General features: G+C 39.7%; 1 protein-coding gene and 1 non-coding gene across 11 annotated transcripts in view; both read right to left on the bottom strand.

The window, feature by feature from the left end:
- The window catches only part of USP48 (ubiquitin specific peptidase 48), a 72192-nt gene that overhangs the window by 48829 nt on the left and 2233 nt on the right, over positions 1-21130 (bottom strand). For 8 of the 10 annotated variants that reach the window (XR_005019210.1, XR_005019212.1, XM_036845918.1 and 5 more), the window contains exons 2-8: positions 9848-9968; positions 8737-8893; positions 5968-6095; positions 5528-5652; positions 4930-5038; positions 1397-1530; positions 700-782 (exon numbers count right to left, since the gene is read on the bottom strand). Coding sequence is in view for 8 of the 10 variants with exons in the window: in XM_036845918.1 (XP_036701813.1) it covers positions 700-782; positions 1397-1530; positions 4930-5038; positions 5528-5652; positions 5968-6095; positions 8737-8893; positions 9848-9968 (857 nt within the window). In the remaining 2 variants the exon portion in view is untranslated. Of the gene's footprint in view, positions 1-699; positions 783-1396; positions 1531-4929; positions 5039-5527; positions 5653-5967; positions 6096-8736; positions 8896-9847; positions 9969-10109; positions 10191-21130 lie in introns of those variants that run through there. The other 2 variants (XM_036845929.1, XM_036845901.1) reach the window with 2 other exon arrangements.
- Positions 2955-3088, bottom strand: LOC118887361. The gene has a single exon (XR_005017985.1). It is a non-coding gene; the product is annotated as a small nucleolar RNA SNORA18 (small nucleolar RNA).

The following is a 21130-nucleotide window of genomic DNA, read 5'->3' on the forward strand; positions in this document are numbered from 1 at the left end:
GAGACAGTTTATGATATAATTTCTGTATTAAAAATTTCACAAACATTAAGGTCAATCTTAAAAGAGAAGCAAAATGGTCTGTCCAGTAAGGGCAGGAGAAACAAAGGGCAAGATGTTTCTTTTCTCTAACAAGAATCATCCTGTTTGGTAAGATGAAGACTACCAAAAGAAAAAAAAGAGTAAGTTATTAGTGACTCTGTCATAACATCCTACAACTTATCAGTGGTCATATATATAATTATAGCATAAATATTGGAACTAGGCCATCTAATGTTTTTGATAAAATGTTTTTTAAAAACGTGAATGGAGGCAGCTTGGAGAGCCTTAATTTTACGAGGAATTACAGATATGGTATTGAGGCTAAGGTAACAAGCCTTGAGTACAGGAACAGTGAAGTATTTTTCATTTTTTATTCTTTTATACCATTAATTATATACTGGGTTGACCAAAAAGTTTGTTCGGGTTTTTCCGTGAATGAACATTTTGGCCAACCCCAATATACATCCATGAACCATCTAATCTTTGTTATGTACTCACTCATAGAAAATGAAAGTAACGTATCGGCTCACCTAAAATGCCTTTGTTCTCAAAGATTAGCAAATAAAATTTAGTAGTAAAATGCTACGCTGTACTCAACACGAGTAGATCACAAGTTCGTCTCTGAGCATTATAATTATCACTGCTTGGTAAAAATATTACCTTTGTGCTCCACATAAGGCTCCATATCCAAAATTTCTGAGAAGCCAATGTAGGTATTCAGCTTTTTCTTATGTCCGGTTTGCCTAACCAAGAAGAAAGCTAATTATATTTATATTTAAAACAACCATAAAACAATGTATAAGCTCTACTGGTTATTTTAATAAACTGGATAGCAGCTAGGTAGATTTCATTTAGCAATCTTGCTCAAAACATAATACTGTTTTAGAATTGGGCAATAAATAATCAACAACCTAAAAGGTATGAATTTAAAGTGCTAATTCCAAACAGTACATTTCCAGAAGTTTTAATTTTATTACAAAGGAAACCATACATGTTCCTGCTTTACAGAAGAAATGCACACGTGAAAAAAAAATTGCCTGATCTATCTCCATGGGAATGGGGGACGTACTGTATGTAGTGAGTAGAAAATTTACTCAAGTCCTTATACAATAATACAGAATGTCAAGGAAATTCAGTTCCTACCTAAATGTCTGCTTTTCCTTGGCAGTTTTTAATAATTTTTCAGAATAAAAAATAAGGATTCTCTATTTTTCTAGTTCTTAATTATGACAGGCTGTAACTTTCATCCCCAAATCTTGAGTTTCAAATTATAAGCATTTTACTATCTTATCTATGGTAAAATCTGTACATACTAGTCCACAGTGAGCAACAAACACTACGACATGCACATATTTACCTGTCAAAGACAAAACGCATTAGCTGTAAGTTCAGAGTACAAGGAAGACTAAGGAGTCGGATCTTCCTTGTTGCATTCTGTTTGCTTTGACAGTTTTCACAAAAGTATCGATTGTCTCCTTCTAATTTTTCTTCCTGATCAGGAATAAGACACATTAGTTTAAAAAAAAGAAAAGATTTTTTTCAAGTGATCAACCCTACGATGCACATTATAATTTCATTTTAGTTAATAGCTTCTATTCAAGCTCTTTAAGATCAAGTTATTATAAATAACGAAGGACACATAAGATTGTATTAGCTTAGCAGTGACATTAATTTGTATACAATGATTTAAAACTGATGTTTCTCTTTCCAAAATGTATGATTTTAAAAATACTTGGCTTTAGATCTTTTCTCCTGATAATCCCAATTCTGGGAACTGTAAGGAAGTAGGTTTAAAAAAGAAATCATAAGGGGCTTCCCTGGTGGCGCAGTGGTTAAGAATCCGCCGGCCAATGCAGGGGACACGGGTTCGAGCCCTGGTCTGGGAAGATCCCACATGCCTTCGAGCAACTAAGCCCGTGCGCCACAACTACTGAGCCTGCGCGCTAGAACCCGCGAGCCACAACTACTGAAGCCTGTGCACCTAGAGCCCGTGCTCTGCAACAAGAGAAGCCACCGCAGTAAGAAGCTCGTGCCCACGCACCGCAACAAAGAGTAGCCCCCGCTCACCGCAACTAGAGAAAGCCTGCGCGCAGCAACGAAGACCCAACGCAGCCATAAATAAATAAATAAATAAATAAATAAATAAATAAATAAAAAGAAATCATAGGTACTTTGATGCAGCAAAATTAATTTTAAAACAGTGAAAATGGGCGGAAACTACATATGGGCAATGAATATGAAATTATATATACAAATTTCAAACACACACACACAGTTAAAGTTACTGAACCACATTCATGACGTAAAACTAAGTGCAGAAAAACGCAATGTTAGAGCTAATGGTGGTTTCTTTTTAAATTTTTCCTTTATGTTTCTTTTTTTTTTTTATGCTGACTTTCTGCACAAAGTGTAAAGGGTTTTTTTTTATTATGTGTAACATAGGCAAAATTATTTAAGTCAATAAATTTTTAAGGAATTTCACATGTTCTGATTCTTTCCACTGCCAATCACCTTAGTGATTATTTTAGTGATAATCTCCAAAGTCATAATCTTTAAGATAAGATAGCCCTTTCAAAAAGAAGTTTTGCTCAATCCACAGCTGTCATGTCAGTCAGTCCACAATTCTTTTAGTTGGGCTTCTTTGATCTCCAATGGAATACAGACACATTTCAAAATTCCCCACCTGTAACCTTTGGGATCCAGTTTCCTCAAGCAATTTACTGTAGGACCATGTTTAGGGTCAGGAGATGGATCTGCCTGGTTCTGAATTTGACACTCTCTAAAACTGTATTAAGTTCAAATCATACTCATTCCTAAGCTATCACACCCTACAACAGTACAGATCGTTGGGATATGCCAATACCTAAGATAAAAAAAAGTTTGACTGTTAGGTTTTTCACAGTTTACTTGGCAGCTACTGTCTTATAGTTAGTTCTTTCCACAGATATAACAGGTAGTTCTATGAGTAAAGGAAACCACATAGTTACTCTATGAGGCGTTTCCAATGCTGTAGGTATACAGAAAAGGCTCCATCGGGATAGACCTCAACTTCCTTTATGTTTCCATAACAGCTTTTTGGTACAGATTACACTACAAGACAATAAATACAGTAATACAATACTAGTACCACCACTTTATTCATTTGATCCAGGAAGCCACACTCACCTATTTACTCAACTCACATCCCCCTCAGCATCTTTGACTAGCTGCTCCCCTGTCTCTCTGATCTCTTAATGTTTGAATGCCCCAGGGTTCAGTCCTTGGTCTTCATCCCTCTCATGCCCTTGGTGATTTGATCAAGCCCTGACTTCTCCCCTGAACTACACCTATCAAATCTAACATGCTCCACTGCAAATTCCTAATTCCTCTGCCAAACCTGCTCTTCCCACACTCCTTCACATCTTAGTTATGCCAACTTTATTCTTCCAGTTGCTCAGGACAAAACCTTAGTAATCCCTGACTCCTCTTTTTCTCCATATCCAATCTACAATTTTATCAGCTCTACTTTGAAATATCCAAACACTGCTTATCACCTCTCCAGCTAACCCTTGGTCCAAGCCACCATCAACTCCTTCTGTCTGCCCTTGCCCCACCATCAGCCTATTCTCAAGACAGCAACCAGAGTTATCCTGTTGAAACAGATTACATCACTCCTATGCATACAGCCCTACATGGTATCTCATCTCACTCAGAGTCAGATTTCCAACAAAGGTCTACCAGGTCCTGTCTGATATGGTCCTTAGTTACCTCCACAATGTCATCGTCTATCATCCTCCCTATGTTTCAACCACACTGACCTCCTTGCTATTCCTCAAACCACCAGGCACATTCTTGTCTCATGTGCTACACTTGCTATTTCATCTGCTCCAGACACTCTTTTCCCCAATTCTTGGATGACTCACTACTCCACCTTCAATCACACTCCACGTTCTCCATGCCCCTTCCCTGCTTTAGTTTTCTCCACAGCCCTTATTACAGTTGACACACTAGATGTTTTACTTCCATTTATTTTATTGTCCGTCACTGGTCCCCATACCACTATCACTATAAGCTTCTTAAAGGCAAAAATGTCTGTTTTGTTCCATATGGTTATTCCCAACAGCTGAAACACTGCCTGAACCCAGTAAGCACTCAATATTTAGCTGAATGAACCCAATAAATGAGAACTTCAAGCATGCTAATGGTTGTGCTAAAGGAGGAGGAAAAGTACAAAAATATTTTAAGAAAGGAAGCTATATAATAAGCTCACCTATCAATACCATGCTATGTGTCTGTTCCTACATGATAACAAAGGCTGCCTCTTAGCAACTTTTCCACTCCGAGCAAAGGGGAACCATTTCCCTGTCTCTGCATAAATCTAAATATACAAAGAGGGACTTCCCAGGCTGTCCAGTGGTTAAGGATCCGCGCTCCCAATGCACGGTGCACGGGTTCAATCCCTGGTTGGGGAACTAAGATCCCGCATGCCGCCTGGTGTGGCCCAAATAAACACACACACACACACACAGAGAGATATGGAGTGGAGAGGCTGAAGAATGGCCATATTTGATGTAAAAAAATATGTGCATTCAACACTTTCTAGTTCTCATTAAATGAAAAAGTAAATTAACCTTATGGTAACATCACTTACATTTTCTTACTCTGTTACACCCCAATCACACGAGTTTTTGCACATACATAACTCTACATATAAAACAAACTGAAACAGTCAAAAATTATTTTAAATGCAGCCTACTTCAATACTTTATAATTTACAAAGTTTCTTCTACATCATTAAACAGAGACACTCATATGTAGAAAAAGTTGAAATGATGAATTTATTCATAAAATCAAAGACATTCAGAATAGTGTTAATGAGCAGAAACAACATATACGCCAAAATCTGAATACCTTCAAAAATTCTGAGATACAATCTGTTAACTGTTTGTGGCCTTGGATATTTAACTCCAGTTCATAAAACTTTGATAAAAGCTTAGATTCTCTGCCACACTGATTGCACCTATAATAAAGCAGAGTGATAAAATTAAGATCAGAGTGGGAAAAGCAATAACGTTCTACTGTACTACATCCTGGGAATACACAAAGAAGCATTTATTACCTTAATTCTGTCATAGAAATTATCTACACTATGTATATTCAAAAAATAAAAACAAAGTGATTGATGAGGCCATGCATTTTATGCTTAGGAAGAAGTTTAAGAGTTGTTTTACTTTTAGTACTCCAGCAGGCTCCAGTCTCACGCTTTCAGCCCAGACCACAGCCATGAAATAAACAGCAAGAGCTCAACCAGAAACAGTTCCCAACACCTGGATGGGTTCAACTGCAATTATCTAGTCAGTTGTTTACATGTTCCCATGGAAACGTATTACTATAAATACTTTAGGTCCCATGATAGGCCACTAAATCCATAACCTGGAACTGAACTAGAAGACACAGAAGCAACCGCCTTAGAATAAAATGTATGATGAAAAAGTGGAAACACACTTACACAGTTACATAAGCATATTCCCCACAGAACTGCTGTTGCACAATGTTCCTCACATCGGGATTCTTTTGTTTAGACAAAGTATCTTCCAAAAGAGACATAAAGAGCTTTGAAAATTCTTGGGCATCCTACAATACAGGTTTGGGTTAATAAAAAGAAAAAAAATCATACCTTGCTTTTCAAGTTCTGTTACAAACAGTAATAAGTAAAATAATCCAGAAACTATCTGTACTTTGAACTTAGCATTTTGGAACAAGGACTAGAGCTATGCTGGATCAGTTTGTGCCCACATATGGATTTTCAGAAATGAGATCAAGGAAAATGTATAATATACTGAACAGTAAATAAAATAGAAAAAAATTAATTTTTAAAAATTTCTTCATTTCTTTCGATAAAGGTTGTAAGGAATGCTTTTTATATTTAAAAAAATAAAAGGTTCTTACCTGCTGCTGCCCTGTGTCCAAGCCCAAAGCTTTAACAAATCCCGATGGATCAATGTATCGCCTATTACTGTTTTGCAACAAGGCAAATAAGTACTGGAGATGCTCACAAATTGTTTGAGGCTCATAATCTATTAAAGAAATGTTTGTTCTTTTAAAAACTGCTACTTTTTAAAAATATGTACTCCTCTTCACATGAGAACATAATTATAATTAAACACCCTTATATCCAAACTATAATAATGTTTTATTATAGTTTTAAAACTTTAAAAGAAATCAGTAATCACATCTTTTGGAAGTCATGAGGCAGCCATGGTTGTCTATATGCATCCCCTAAAGGCAAGAGGCTATACATATGTTACAACAACAATAGCAATCATGACTATGGCTTCTAGAGTGTCAAATCACACCGAAACATCCAATCCAGTAACAAAAACCATACACTGTATTTACTATTTGCATTAAATGGCCAAATACTTTAATATAATCTCATTAATGTGAACTTGCCACAAACAGAGCAAATGACAGCAATCTCAAGCACACTGATTCAAACTTGAATGAACAATATAACAATTTACTGTTAAAAATCTTAAAATTTAGTTTCAAGTTTTAGTGAGTTCGGAGAAGGTATGCAAATAGGAAGCATGAATCTCAAGAGCCCTAAAAGATTTGTGTATTCTCTTCTGTGCCAGTTATCGATTAATTGCCTCTCGGCTCCAAATCCACCCTTTCTTTGCTTGCTCTGTGCTAACAGAGATGAGCTCTGCAAAGATTCCTCCTTTGCCAGCTAGTGTAAAGTTGAGTCTTGTCAGTAGAGGGCGCTCCAGGGTTCCACTGTGAGTCTCACCAGGCTCCGTGGGCTCCCTCAGCCAGCAGTGGCCAGCAGCTTCTCCCCGCACCTCCTCCGGTAGCTTCAGTAGGGTGCCTCTTGTGAGCATTTCCTCCTGAATGACCACCCTGTGAATGACCTCCTGGACACTCTCTGCAAGAGATTCCAAGGCCCAGTACCTCCCTGAGGACAGTTTCCAGCAAGGAAACCCACTGAGGCATCTCAGCACCTTCTTGGCCATCCAGCGAGCTCGGGCAGGCAGCGCTTTCTCCAGTGAGGTCTGGATCTCAGGCCTGGTCAGTGGGGGTGTGGGACTCCTCCTTCTGTCTTCTTTTTCAGCCCTTGGGGTAGTGGCTGCTCCCCCATCTGCTACACCTGTGTTTTTTCAAGTCCTCTTTAATTCTTACTAACCAATTCCCCTGTTACTCTAATTTCCTATTAATAATTTTTTGTCAGTTCAAATCGTCGTGTAGTTTGTCTCCTGATTGGTCTGAATGGTTTATCTCTTTACTACCAATTGTGACTCACCAATTGTGAAAAGGAAGTCAATAGTTCATTTGTAAAATAAAGATAAAAATCTTACTTCCTGGGGTGCAGGGGCTTTACAGGATGTTAAAAGCCCTTCAGGTAAGTTTGTATCTACTCCAACTTTCTTATTTTACAGGTTAGATACTACATGAGATCTTAAATAACTTATCCTCTGCTGGTTTTCCTATCTGTAAAATAAGGGAGTAGTGGAACTGGGACTAGAACTCAAGTCCCATCATTTCCAACACAAACCCTTCTCACTACACTGCACTGTGTCCGCTAATAGCACCAGAAATGCACACTCTTATCCGAGAACAAGGTTAAGGACTTTGGTGAAATGGTAAAATCTAAGTGTTTAGAAATTTAAAAAACAAAACAAAACAAACCACATCTCTTGAAGATACATATTAAAACCACAATACCCAAAGGCGGCCATGGTACATCATTTTACAAAATAGACATTTACCTTCCACTTGTTATTTAGCTATCTTCTCATTGGTAAATTTATTCTTCAGCAAAAACAATGCTAAAATTAAAAATGATCCATTTTCCATTACTCATCCTTCACATACACTAATTCTTTAAATATCAATACCTTCTATACTATTAATCTAGATTTAAATATTCAGAACTATAGGAATAAAGCTTTGGGGAAACAAACTTAAGAATTTTTAAGCACTGTTTTGTACTGTTAACAAGGACCAAAAGCATTACCATTATCTAAAGAGCAGCAAGAAGGAAGATGTGGGGCTTAGGAACCCTATCTTTTCTCTCTCAGAGCCAAAGACATGAGCTGTGTGCCCAAATCAGATCACATAAAAGACAGCACAGGATTTACAAATGAGAACAAGAGTCAAAGGTTCCCAACCTGGAGCTCCTAGACCTGTGTAATCTTATACTCACTTCCCTCTATCCCCCAGCTTTGAGAAGAAGAAAAAGCTGGTCATTCCATGGAAGTTCCATCTCAAAGAGAATAATCTCTAAATAGAAATATCAATTAGGAATAACAATCCACATATTATGCATAAAAAAACTAAATAATTCCACTAGAACAGTCTGAAGCTGATTTCTAAATGTGCAATGAGTGTAGTCGCATATTAGCAGCTTGCTTTGCCAAGGGTGGTTAATTTAATCTTAATTTTAGAGGATATTTTGTAAGTCAGCCTATTTGGGAATCAAGACAAAAGGCTGTGGGTACACTGAAGTATTTATTAAGTCTCTCAAACTAGGTAAAAGAGTAACCTTGTCTGCTTTACTGACTGATTTCTCTCAATCACTAGAACTTAATGGACTGCAATCACAGTGTACTACAGAGGGAAATTGTAGTTTAAGTTTCCTCTATATGGTTGGTTCAAAGTGGTCTAGCTAGCAATAAGCTCAGCAGTAAGCCCTCCCCATACCCATTCCCCACTCACCTTTCTCTTCTTGGATACCATCTCCCATCATGTAGTCACTACAGGTGCTTGGACATAAGTAGAGCGCCTGCCGAAGCTCCAGGTTAAGAAACCACACTTGAAGAAATGTGTTGACATAACAAGTAGCTCCAAGGTTAGTGAGGCCCACAAATGAGTTCTACAAAAACACAAAATTTACAATTATAAAACCAGTTTCCCCTTAAATAAAAAAATTATGAGAAGTATTTTTTTTAATTTGATTAAAAATGTGTTAAACTGCCTCAACCACTAAACCCTGTGAGCCTCTCTCAGGAAAGGTTAGGGCATAATTATCATGAAAGCCCCATTTGGGTTGACTATGGGAGTGGGAAAGACTTAGGACAGCATCTCTAGTCTTCTCCAGCCACTTAAATCTAAGCTTAGAGAACAGCTGGCTCTAGGAAACATCAATTTTAAACACGTGTACATAGGTTTTTCATTTGCTATATTCCTAAGAGCCCAGCATTCAGTAGAATGACAAAGTGAAACTTCCAGAAAAGTTCCTTTTTATCCTATAGATCTGGGAGATGGGGGGATGGAGGGAGTTAGTTGCAACATTTTCCAAAGATAAGGCTGAGAATTCCTGAACTTACAAAGAATCATTCTTTTTAAGAGAGAAAATACCTATACAGGTGACTATTTTGTAAACGCCAGGCTTTATCGTTAGAAAGTATTAATGTGTATTACCATAAAAAAAAAAAAAAAGGTAAAACTTCTGCTGTATGTATAATATGTAAAAATACAAGCCCAAGAAAACAAAGTAATATCATTATGGGAGCTTGTTCCCTGGATTTACCACCTCCTTTAAAGAGACTTAAAAAGAGCTCAAAATAAAACATGCTACGTTAAAGCAAACACAGAATCAGCATTGAACTAAAACTATTAGTTAAAGGCTTACTGGATTACATAGCTACCTGTTTTAAAGCATACCATTAAGAACTGTTCCAATTCAAGTGGTTTAGAGTCTTAAATTCCACTACTGCTCTTAGAGCTGCTTAGGTTACCTGAAATCAGTAATGGTTTCTGATCATAAGGCACAATATAAAACACACAAGAATGCCAGATAGAAATCTCTTAAAAAACGATGGCTTACCTTTTTTCTCCTCTCACAGTTGGGGTCGTCAATGTTATGAAAACTATTTTCATCTATTTCTCCTAACCAAATGTGCTCACCAATCCCAACCAAGCAATTCGGATTTCCTTTGCAGTTTCGTCTATGAAAAAATATTGTATGATTAAAAAATACCATAGTTCCATGGTAAGAAATATGCAAATTAAAACTATAATGATACCATTTTTAAAATTCTATTTCTCATCTATAAGATTAGCAAAACTGAGAAAGCATAATACCACACCCAGTCTGTGAGGCTGTGGGGAAACAGAACTCATCTACTGCTGATGAGAATGCCAGCTGGTAGGACTCGTACAGAAGGGAATTTTGCAACTGCTAACAAATCTACATACACACCTACTTTCTGACCTATCCATTTCACTTCTAAGAATTCATCCTGAAGATGGACCTCCAACAGTGCAAAAACACATACACTAGGTTATTCATTACAGCATTGTTTGTGATTGCAAAATACTGGAAACAACCCAAATGACCAAACATAGGGAATATGGTACATCCACACAATGGAGTACCACACAACTGTGACAGGAAAAACACATGACGATCTCTGTGAACTGATGTAATTTCTAGAATACATTAATGAGCAAAAAGCAAAGTGCAAAAGAGTTATCTATAGCATGCCATTTTTTGTGTTAAGAAAGATGGGGAAATAAAATATACATGTATCTGCTCATTTGAGCAAAAAGAAAAACACAAATGTATATATGCATGTGTATAACTGAATCACTTTGCTGTACAGTAATTAACACAACATTGTAAATCAACAATACTTCAATAAAAAAATAACAGTATAAAAAAAAGAAAAACACCAAAAGGATAAATCAGAGACTAGTGAAACTGGTTACCTGTAGAACATGAGTAGGATTAAGATTTTTTTAAAAAAAGAAGCGTTGGACACTTTCCTGAATATACCATTCCATACATTGCTGAATTTGGGGGCCATGTGAATGTTACACACAAATCAGTAAGGATGGAGGGAACCCTAAATTCAACACAAACAATAACATATTTCAACTGAGTAACATACACTGAAAGGAAGAGGGTGGGGCACTGACCCAAGTAACTTGAACTTGGTCATTAGCAAGTTTATTAGTGTCAGGATAAAGACATAAGGAACAAACAACAAACTTATTTAATAGCTTCCTTTTCAAAGATACATGGGTTAACAATTCTGAAACTTTCTGTGCATTCTGCAATTGAACAAATAAGTACATGTATACTGGGGATGAAGGGAATCAAGTTTTGGAGAGGAAAGTTACAAATAAGGGAAGAAGAATAAAACCAACCCTGCAGTATTGATTAGGAATAACAGGTGTTAAATCAAAATCCACAGGGTCTTAATATATACAGACAGGTAGATTAGTGTTGCCAGATAAAATACAGGACAGAAGTTATTTGAATTTCAGATAAATGACATATTTATATTTTAAAAAGTATTTGTTGTCTATCTGAAATTTAGATTTAATTGGGCAGCCTAAACGAGACAGCTTTTTTGTCAGCCAAGGGCCTAAAAGCAGGAACATGAACACACCCAGCAAGCAGATCTTGATTTATAAATATTCCCCACTCGAAGAACCCAGAGCTCCTGGGAGAAATGGCCAATTTGAAGCCTGGGCAAGATAAACATGGACATATTGCTGTGCCCCCAAAATAAGGATGTATTCAAAGAATGAGGGGGACATGTTAAAAGGAAGAGCTTGGATGGGGCTCCCAGTACCCAAATCTGGAACAATCTGAGCAACAAAATAATGATCGGATTACAACCTGCTCAATAATGTAGGAATCCATAGTAAGGTGGGTGAATGGATGGATGGATGAGAAATCTCCTCCTTAAAGAAGAAAGCCAACTATCAATGTGGAAGAAAGGACAGAATTAGAAATTCACCATTTGGCATCCATCAGATTAATAAAGAAGTCATGCAAGGATTGTCAATGGATGCCAGTGTAGGAAAGTTTGAGTAACAGAATATCTACATAGTCTCAAAGTATCTCAGCACAAGTTGTTTATTAATTACAAAAGGAAATATAGTAACTTTCAGTGGAGAAACCTGGCAGATACCACCTAACCAAAGGATCAAAGTTTAAGTAGCCAGTAATGGGTCTAATTAACTGTATGCCCCTCCTGGTGTGATGCACTAAGAGCACAACATCACTTCTGTGGTTTTCCTACCAAAGTGAATAACCTAAACCTAATTATAAGCCAACACCAGACAAATCCAAGTTGAGAAGCTTTCTGCAAAGTAAGTGTCCTATATACTTTTCAAAAACCTCCATATAGATATGGGGATATATGTATAGCTGATTCACTTTGTTATAAAGCAGAAACTAACACACCATTGTAAAGCAATTATACTCCAATAAAGATGTTAAAAAAAAAAAAACCCTCCATATGATGAAATACAAAGAAAGACTGAGTAATTATCCAAATTAAAGGAGACTTAAGATACACAACTGACTGCAACATACGAGCCTAGATTTTCTTTTGCTATGAAGGAGTTTATTAAATCAGTATGTTCTGAATATTTCAGAAGGTTACCCACTAAAGCTTTATTGACAGCAGTAAAAGATTGGAAACACTATAAATGCCCATCAATAGGAATCTGTTAAATAATATAGCCAAGCAATGGAAACCACTGTAATTAGGAAAAAAAGATAAGGAGAAACTGTTATGTTGTGATATGTAACAATATCATTAGTTGAAAAAAGCAAGGAACAAAGCAGTGTTTAAAAATGGGTGTGGGGGGGACTTCCCTGGTGGCGCAGTGGTTAAGAATCCACCTGCCAAGGCAGGGGACACAGGTTCGAGCCCTGGTCCGGGAAGATCCCACATGCCGTGGAGCAACTAAGCCCCGTGCGCCACAACTGCTGAGCCTACACTCTAGAGCCCGCGAGCCACAACTACTGAGCCCACGAGCCACAACTACTGAAGCCCGCGTGCCTAGAGCCCGTGGTCCGCAACAAGAGAAGCCACCGCAATGAGAAGCCCGCGCGCTGCAACGAAGAGGAGCCCCTGCTCGCCGCAACTAGAGAAAGCCCGCACACAGCAAAGAAGACCCAACGCTGCCAAAAAAAAAATAAAATTAAATCTTTAAAAATAAAAAAAAGGGTGTGAAGGGGACTTCCCTGGTGGTCCAGTGGCTAAGACCCTGTGCTCCCAATGCAGGGGGCGCGGGTTTGATCCCTGGTCAGGGAACTAAGATCCCATACCGCATGCCAGGTGGTGTGGCCAAAAAAAAAGTGTGGGGGGGGGGGGTGGGGGTTGACAGACCTGTCTGTTTAGATAAAAAGACGCACTATAATCTGGGAACAACCATCTTTGAGGAGGTTTACCTCTACCTGCTGGCTGCAAAAACTAACAATAAATTAGTTTTATTGCTATGCTCCCCCATCACCTTTTATATCTTTCAGATTTAGAACTCTGGGAAGTACTACATATTCGAGAAATAAGTAAATAATTGTTCTTAATATTCCACTTAAACACACTGTCTTCTTGGCTTTAAAAAATAAAAATGAAAACAAGTTTGGCCAACTTAAGAGCAGTTTGTCAGGATTATGTCAAAGCCAGGTTGGAAAGTAACTTACTAAGGAAATAAAAGTACAACTGATCCATGGCGGGGGCGGGGGAGGATCTAAAAGGAGTTATTTTTTGTACCTATAACTCACCTCTAATGGTAAAGGACTACTACAAGGGAATTACAATAAGTAAAAAAAATCTCTCCTTTTACACATAAGTCATTTTTCTCTTCTACCAAGAGACGATATAAAGAAACAAGCAAACAAACCTGATTCAGAGACAGGGGAAAGTAACCTAAAATCTTTCCTTGGAATAGGGGCAAGGACTTACCAGGCAGATTCTTTTTTAAAAAATAAATAAATAAATAAATAAATAAATAAATAGGGCTTCCCTGGTGGCGCAGTGGTTGAGAATCTGCCTGCCAATGCAGGGGACACGGGTTCGAGCCCTGGTCTGGGAAGATCCCACATGCCGCGGAGCAACTAGGCCCGTGAGCCACAATTACTGAGCCTGCGCGTCTGGAGCCTGTGCTCCGCAACAAGAGAGGCCGTGATAGTGAGAGGCCCGCGCACCGCGATGAAGAGTGGCCCCCGCTCGCCGCAACTGGAGAAAGCCCTCGCACAGAAACGAAGACCCAGCACAGCCAAAAATAAATAAATAAATAAATAAATAAATAAATAAAATTAAAAAATAATAATAATAAGGAAGATTCTTTTAAAAAGAAAATTACAGGGAATTCTCTGGCAGTCCAGTGGTTAGGACTCTGCACTTTCGCTGCTAAGAGCCTGGGTTCAGTCCCTGGTCAGGGAGCTGGGATCCACACCCCACCCCACCCCCAAATTACAACTCACAGCACTGAACTGCAAAGTCTTTAGAAAGGAAAAGTTAGCATCAATAACTAGAGTGAAAATGTTATCTCTAAAACTAAGTAAGTAGGTACTTGCTCTTTCCAATATGCTCTTCAAAGGTATACCAAATTTGTTTTCTCCTCGTAAATAAGGGAGCGGTAAGTCCTTCACAAGTTTTGGCTGGGAAGACAGGCACTCTCCTGTGTGTCAAAAGCACAGATCATTCTCTCAGAAAACTACGGTTCCATTAGAACCATTCTGATTTTAGTCTCCTGTTCCTAACAGCAAAATAGAGAAAATGAACAAAAGTGGGCTCTCCTTGTCCACGCTCCTCCCCTCCCACACACACAATAAATCTTGTATACTTGGTCCAAAGTTGGCTTCAACGATCAAATAAAATACACAGCTATGAACTAAAAATGTCACGCAATAGGTTTCTTACGCTGGCATTGTTTTTTTGTTTTTGCTTTTCTTAAATTAACTGATGGTGAGGTATTACTGAATAAGGTTCCATCAGCTAAAATGCCATCACTGTGTAGATGAGATGAACCTGTGTTAAAGCACCAGCCACCACCCTCCTCCCCAGAGAACCTATGGCTTTAGGGTGCCTAAGGACACACTCCAGGTGAAAACCAAAGTCAGTGGTGAGCCACTGCATTAAAAGTAGCTTAGGCTAACCAACTAAAGCTTTCCAAATTGAGGCCAAGCCATTTTTTTTGGTACATGGGCTCAATGTTGTGGAGGATTTTTTTGTTTGTTTATTTATTCTCTTGTTTGGAGCAGTGGAGAATCTACTTAAGAAGCATAAATCATAAAAACATTTCTATTGGGACTCCCTGGTGGCGCAGTGGTTAAGAATCTGCCTGCCAATGCAGGGGACACAGGTTCGAGCCCTGGTCCGGGAAAATCCCACATGTTGCGGAGCAACTAAGCCCGTGCGCCGTAGCTACTGAGCCTGTGCTCTAGAGCCCGCGAACCACAACTACTGAAGCCCGCAAGCCTAGAGCCCGTGCTCCGCAACGAGAAGCCACCACAATGAGAAGCCTGCGCACTGCAACGAAGAGTAGCCCCCACTCGCAGCAACTAGAGGAAGCCCATGCGCAGCAACGAAGACCCAATGCAGCTAAAGATAGATAAATAAATAAGTAAATAAGGGCTTCCCTGGTGGCGCAGTGGTTGAGAATCTGCCTGCCAATGCAGGGGACACGGGTTCGAGCCCTGGTCTGGGAAGATCCCACATGCCACGGAGCAACTGGGCCCGTGAGCCACAATTACTGAGCCTGCGCGTCTGGAGGCTGTGCTCCGCAACAAGAGAGGCCGCGATAGTGAGAGGCCCGCGCACCGCGATGAAGAGTGGCCCCCGCTCGCCGCAACTAGAGAAAGCCCTCGCACAGAAACGAAGACTCAACACAGTCATAAATAAATAAATAAATAAATAAAAGAACGTGAATTTCTAAATAAATAAATAAATAAATAAAATGTAAAAAAAAAATAAGTAAATAAGTAAATGAATAAATAAAAATTTCTATTATAAGCCATTACTTCCAAGCCAACCTAAGCAGTGCAGCAGAATGCCACGTACAGAAGGCTAGATGAAATCCCCCTGTAGAAGAAAACCTCTCCCTCAGTCTCCAAAGCCCCAAGCTCCTTTTTATCCCCATTAGGAGTAGGCTACAGGTGTCAAGTATCATCTATCATCCTGTTTGTACCAATTTTCTTATAGTAGAAAAATACTTCTGCATACTTGTTTCCATCAGTGTAAGAAGAGACAGATCAAGGAGGCTGAGACACGTGAGACAGGGACACACGTTTACATGTTTGATGTGTAAATACCCTAGCCTGTTGACTCAAATTTATACAACTTACTTGGCCCTAGAAAGCATGTGAATTTGCTAATGCTGGCTTAAAAAGCAAGTAACTTTTTCAAGGTCACAAGTAGCCCCGATTTAATAATCTAGGTAGAGTGATGCCATTCACCTTCTCTGAAATAGTAAGTTCCTACAACCTTATAACTGTACCCTCTACCCACTCCCCACTGGTCTTCTTCCCAGAAATCCTTCCTTCTGCCTACAGGGGAATCAGAGAGGGAGAACTGAATCACAAACAAAAACAAAGCACGAAGAGCACTCATCCTGGTTCTCCCCCGGCTCTCTCCCACTACTCGTATCTCATTTACTTATGCATCCGTTGGCTTACGACTAGGTTTTTGTTTTGTGTGGCAGTTGACTATTACTGTACATGCCTAGTTTCTTCAGCTCCCCCTGACTTTTTTTTTCTTTGAGAACAAACTGTTCCTCCATTCTTGTGGTTCTAGCAAGAGCTGCTGAGATGCAGCTCCCATCCAGCACCCAAACACAGCCTCACAAAATATTTAAAATGGGAACTGAGAGAAAGAGAAAACAAACAACCCCAAAATGACAATCCCTCTTCAGTGGCAGACCCTTCTGACAGCTTAGCTGTCCTAACATTAAGAAGGAAACAACATGCTGATTTGCATGAGAAACAGCTGGAAGAGGTTCATGAATCTCTCCTGGGCTCAAGTGTTTCCCTGACCTAGCCATGATTTATTTGTCCACATCTTTCCTGAATTAAAACAAACACCTCCCTAGATTTGTTAACTGAGGCACTTCCCTTACACTATATTAAAGTTTCTGTCACCTGTATCTAGGAACCCTAACAAATATGGACTAACGAAATGAAGCTTTTTCTGTTATTAACTTACCTCCAAGAGTCAACAATCCATTTCAGTCTCTAACAGATCTCCTAATTTTTTTTTTTTTTTGGCCGCGCTGCGCCGCTTGCAGAATCTTAGTTCCCCAACCAGGGATTGAACCCAGGGCCACGGCAGTGAAAAGTCCTAACCACCAGACTTCCAGGGAACTCCCAGATCTCCGAATTCTTAAAAACAGCTTTGCCCCTCTTCCTCTAAGCTTTCTTATAAGACCAGTTAACAAACACAGGGGAAAACATTCAGCTCCAGAGAAATGTGAGTTTAAAACAGTCATGAAAGATGTTTTCACTTATGAAATTGGCAAAAAAAGTTTTGGTGATGGACTTCCCTGGTGGTCCAGTGGTTAAGACTCTGTGCTTCAGCTGTAGTGGGCACAGGTTTGATCCCTGGTCGGGGAAGTTCCACAGGCCGCGCGGTGCGGCCAAAAAAAAAAGTTTTGATCATGAAACAGGGTAAAGTGAGTCATTGTCTGTTCATTGTTAAACACAACGCTTTTGGAAAAACTTGAGAAAATGTCTCAAAATGTTAAATGGCACCAATATTTTGTTTCAATACTTCTGGGCACATGTCCACAGAATATGTTTGACACTGTGGCAATGAAACAAAATGAAGAATTCTAACAGGTACTTTTTTTCTAGGGCCATGGATATAAGAACACCAAGTGGCTACAGCAGTAGGCAGGGGGCAGGTTCCCCAAATGTTTGGTATGACATGCTAAGCACCTGTGACATTATTCGCTGTGATTTTAGGCCAATAAACGCTTTCGCAGCAATGTAAATGATGGACCAAGGCTGAACAAAGCCTGAGACATAACAATATTCCTAGTCTAAACCAATTTAGTGGCAATGCAAGCAATGGAAGAAAGCTGAATTCCAGCATATCAATGCAATGAAATCAATAGGACTTTCGAGCTGATTAGATGGTGTGGGCAAGAAGGAAAAGGAGACATCTGCAATGATATCCAAAACTGTATAGAAAGGAAACAATTTTTCACAAATCAAAAACTGCAAAGTGGAAAAAAAAAACAGTAGGCTAAGTATCTAGGGGTGCAAATGACTTAAGTTCCTTCTACACTGACCATAGGTAAGAGTGGTAGTTTTAGCTCTGTTTTGACAGATCTCCAAGGATCTGTCATTTAGGAGTATGTTTTCCAGCACAATGGACAGAAATTTAGTCAATGATTTCATAGATGCTATGCAGTACAAAGAAATTTTATTATTTGAATGGGAGAGGAGGGTGGAGATATTACTCCCTCTGCGTGGTCATTTAAAGAGTTATTGCTTTGTTTTTCTCCCTCAACACCTTTTAGTTTCTTGGCTCTTAGGACATCATTTCACACAGCCCAGGTAGAAATCAATGAAGGATAGCAAGCCAACTCTCCTGCTTCCAGGGAAGACCCCTGACTACACTAAGGCTTTGCCTAATGCAGCACCAGATTTCTTTTTTTTTTTTTTTTTTAATTTATTTATTTATATATGGCTGTGTTAGGTCTTCGTTTCTGTGCGAGGGCTTTCTTTAGTTGCGGCAAGTGGGGGCCACTCTTCATCACAGTGCGCGGGCTTCTCACTATCGCGGCCTCTCTTGTTGCGGAGCACAGGTTCCAGACGCGCAGGCTCAGTAATTGTGGCTCACGGGCCTAGTTGCTCCGCGGCATGTGGGATCTTCCCAGACCAGGGCTCGAACCCGTGTCCCCTGCATTGGCAGGCAGATTCTCAACCACTACGCCACCAGGGAAGCCCCAGATTTCTAAAAAGTGATTTGTGTGTGTACACAGAGAGAGAGAGAAAGGGAGAAGGAAAGAGAGGGAGGGAGGGGGAGAGAGAATAGGTAAACCAAGGATTACTGAAATGGTTCCAATAATAACCATTTACTGTCTGAATTTTCCTCGAAAACTTCAAATTGTCTCTGTAACTCCAAATGTCACCACTCTATCAGAATGACAGTTGCTTAGGATTAGTTAGGTCCATTAACTGAGTTCAGGAACTCCCTTCCAAACTAGTCCCCTCTAATTAAGAACATTCTTGTCCCTCTACCATTTTATTTCATAATCACAAACCGGTCTCTAACCAGATGTCAACAAATAAGGAGGAATTCAGAAGGCTCCCCATTCTTTGACAGGGGGAGGGGGGCGGGGCGCTACAGCAGGTCATTGCCTAACTCTAACCCCTTTCCAAAACTTTGGTGACTGACTCAACATTCCCAGGCTCTTTGTGCTATGTGCTGGTTCTAAGAAGGCAAAACTGGACTTCCCTGGTGGCGCAGTGGTTAAGAATCTGCCCACCAACGCAGGGGACACGGCCTGGTGGTGCAGTGGTTAAGAATCTGCCTGGCAATGCAGGGGACACAGGTTCGAGCCCTGGTGCAGGAAGACTCCACGTGCCACGGAGCAACTAAGCCTGTGCGCCACAACTACTGAGCCCGCATGTCACAACTACTGAAGCCCGCGTGCCACAACTACTGAAGTCCGCGTGCCACAACTACTGAAGCCCGCGTGCCTAGAGCCCGTGCTCTGCAACGAGAAGCCACCACAATGAGAAACACTGCAACGAAGAGCAGCCCCCGCTCTCAGCAACTAAAGAAAGCCCCTGCGGCAACGAAGACCCAACGCAGCCAAAAATAAATAAATAAAAAAGAAAAGCATTTTTTTTAAAAAAAAGGGAAAAGAGAACCCATAGAATGAGAAAATATTTGCAAATACATGGCACTTATATCCAGAATATATACAGAACTCTTAGAACTCAATAATAAAGACAATCCAATTTTAAAATGGGCAAAGGATGTGAAAAGACCTCTCTCCAAAGATCTACAAATGGCCAATAAGCACATGAAAAGATGCTCAACCTTATTAGTCATCAGGAAAATGCAAAGCAAAACCACAATGAGATACCACTTCACACCCACTAGGATGGCTATAAGACAAAAACAGTGTAAGGATGAGGAGAAAATGGAATCTTCAGATATTGTCTGTGAGTATGTAAAATAGTGCAGCCACTTTGGAAAACAATTTGTCAGTTCCTCAAAATGTTAAACATAGTTATCCTATGACCCAGCAATTCCACTCCTAGGTATATATCCCAAAGAACTGAAAATAGGTCTTCAAACAAAAACTTGTACACAAATGTTCATAGCAACACTATTCACAACAGCCAGAAAGCAGAAATAACCAAAATATCCATCAACTTAACTATGCTGTGAGATGATGGATGTGTTAATTGCCCTGATCTTGGTAATCATTCCACAATGTCCATCAAATTATCATGTTGTACACTTTAAATATATAGTTATATTTGTCAATTATTCCTCAATAAAGTTGGGGGAAAAAATTTAAATCCATCAACTGATGAATAGATAAAATGTGGCATATCCAACAATGGAATATTATTCAACCATACAAAGGAATAAAGTACTGATACATGCTATAACACGGATGATCCTTGAAAACATTATGCTAAGTGAACGCCAGACCAAAAAAGGCCACGTATTGTATGATTCCACTTATATAAAATATCCAGAATAAAGAAATCTACAGACAAAAAGATTAGTGGTTGTCAGGGGGTGGGGGAGGAGGAAATGGGAGGCGACTGGAGTTTAATGGATATGGAGTTTCCTTTTAGGGTGATGGAAGAAGTTCTGGAACTAAACAATGGTGATGTTTGTACAATATCGTAAAGGTACTTAATGCTGTGTAATTGTATACTTTAAAAATAGTGGGACTTCCCTGGTGGCACAGCGGTTAAGAATCCGCCTGCCAATGCAGGGAACCGCGGTTCGAGCCCTGGTCCGGGAAGATCCCACATGCCGCGGAGCAACTAAGCCCGCGCACCACAACGACTGAGCCTGCGCTCTAGAGCCCACGAGCCACAACTACTGAGCCCACACACCACAACTACTGAAGCCCACGTGCCTTGAGCCCGTGCGTGCCTTAAGCCCGTGCTCCGCAACAAGAGAAGCCACCGCAATGAGCAACCTGCGCACCACAATGAAGAGCAGCCCCCGCTCGCCGCAACTAGAGAAAGCCTGCGAGCAGCAACGAAGACCCAACGCAGCCAAAAATAAATAATTTTTTTAAAAAATGGTAAATTTCGTTGTGCGTTTTACATAACTTTTACAAAACAATTTTTAATGAAATGAAATACTGACAAATACTACAA

Source organism: Balaenoptera musculus, chromosome 1, assembly GCF_009873245.2.
Source record: "Balaenoptera musculus isolate JJ_BM4_2016_0621 chromosome 1, mBalMus1.pri.v3, whole genome shotgun sequence".
NCBI lineage: Eukaryota > Metazoa > Chordata > Mammalia > Artiodactyla > Balaenopteridae > Balaenoptera > Balaenoptera musculus.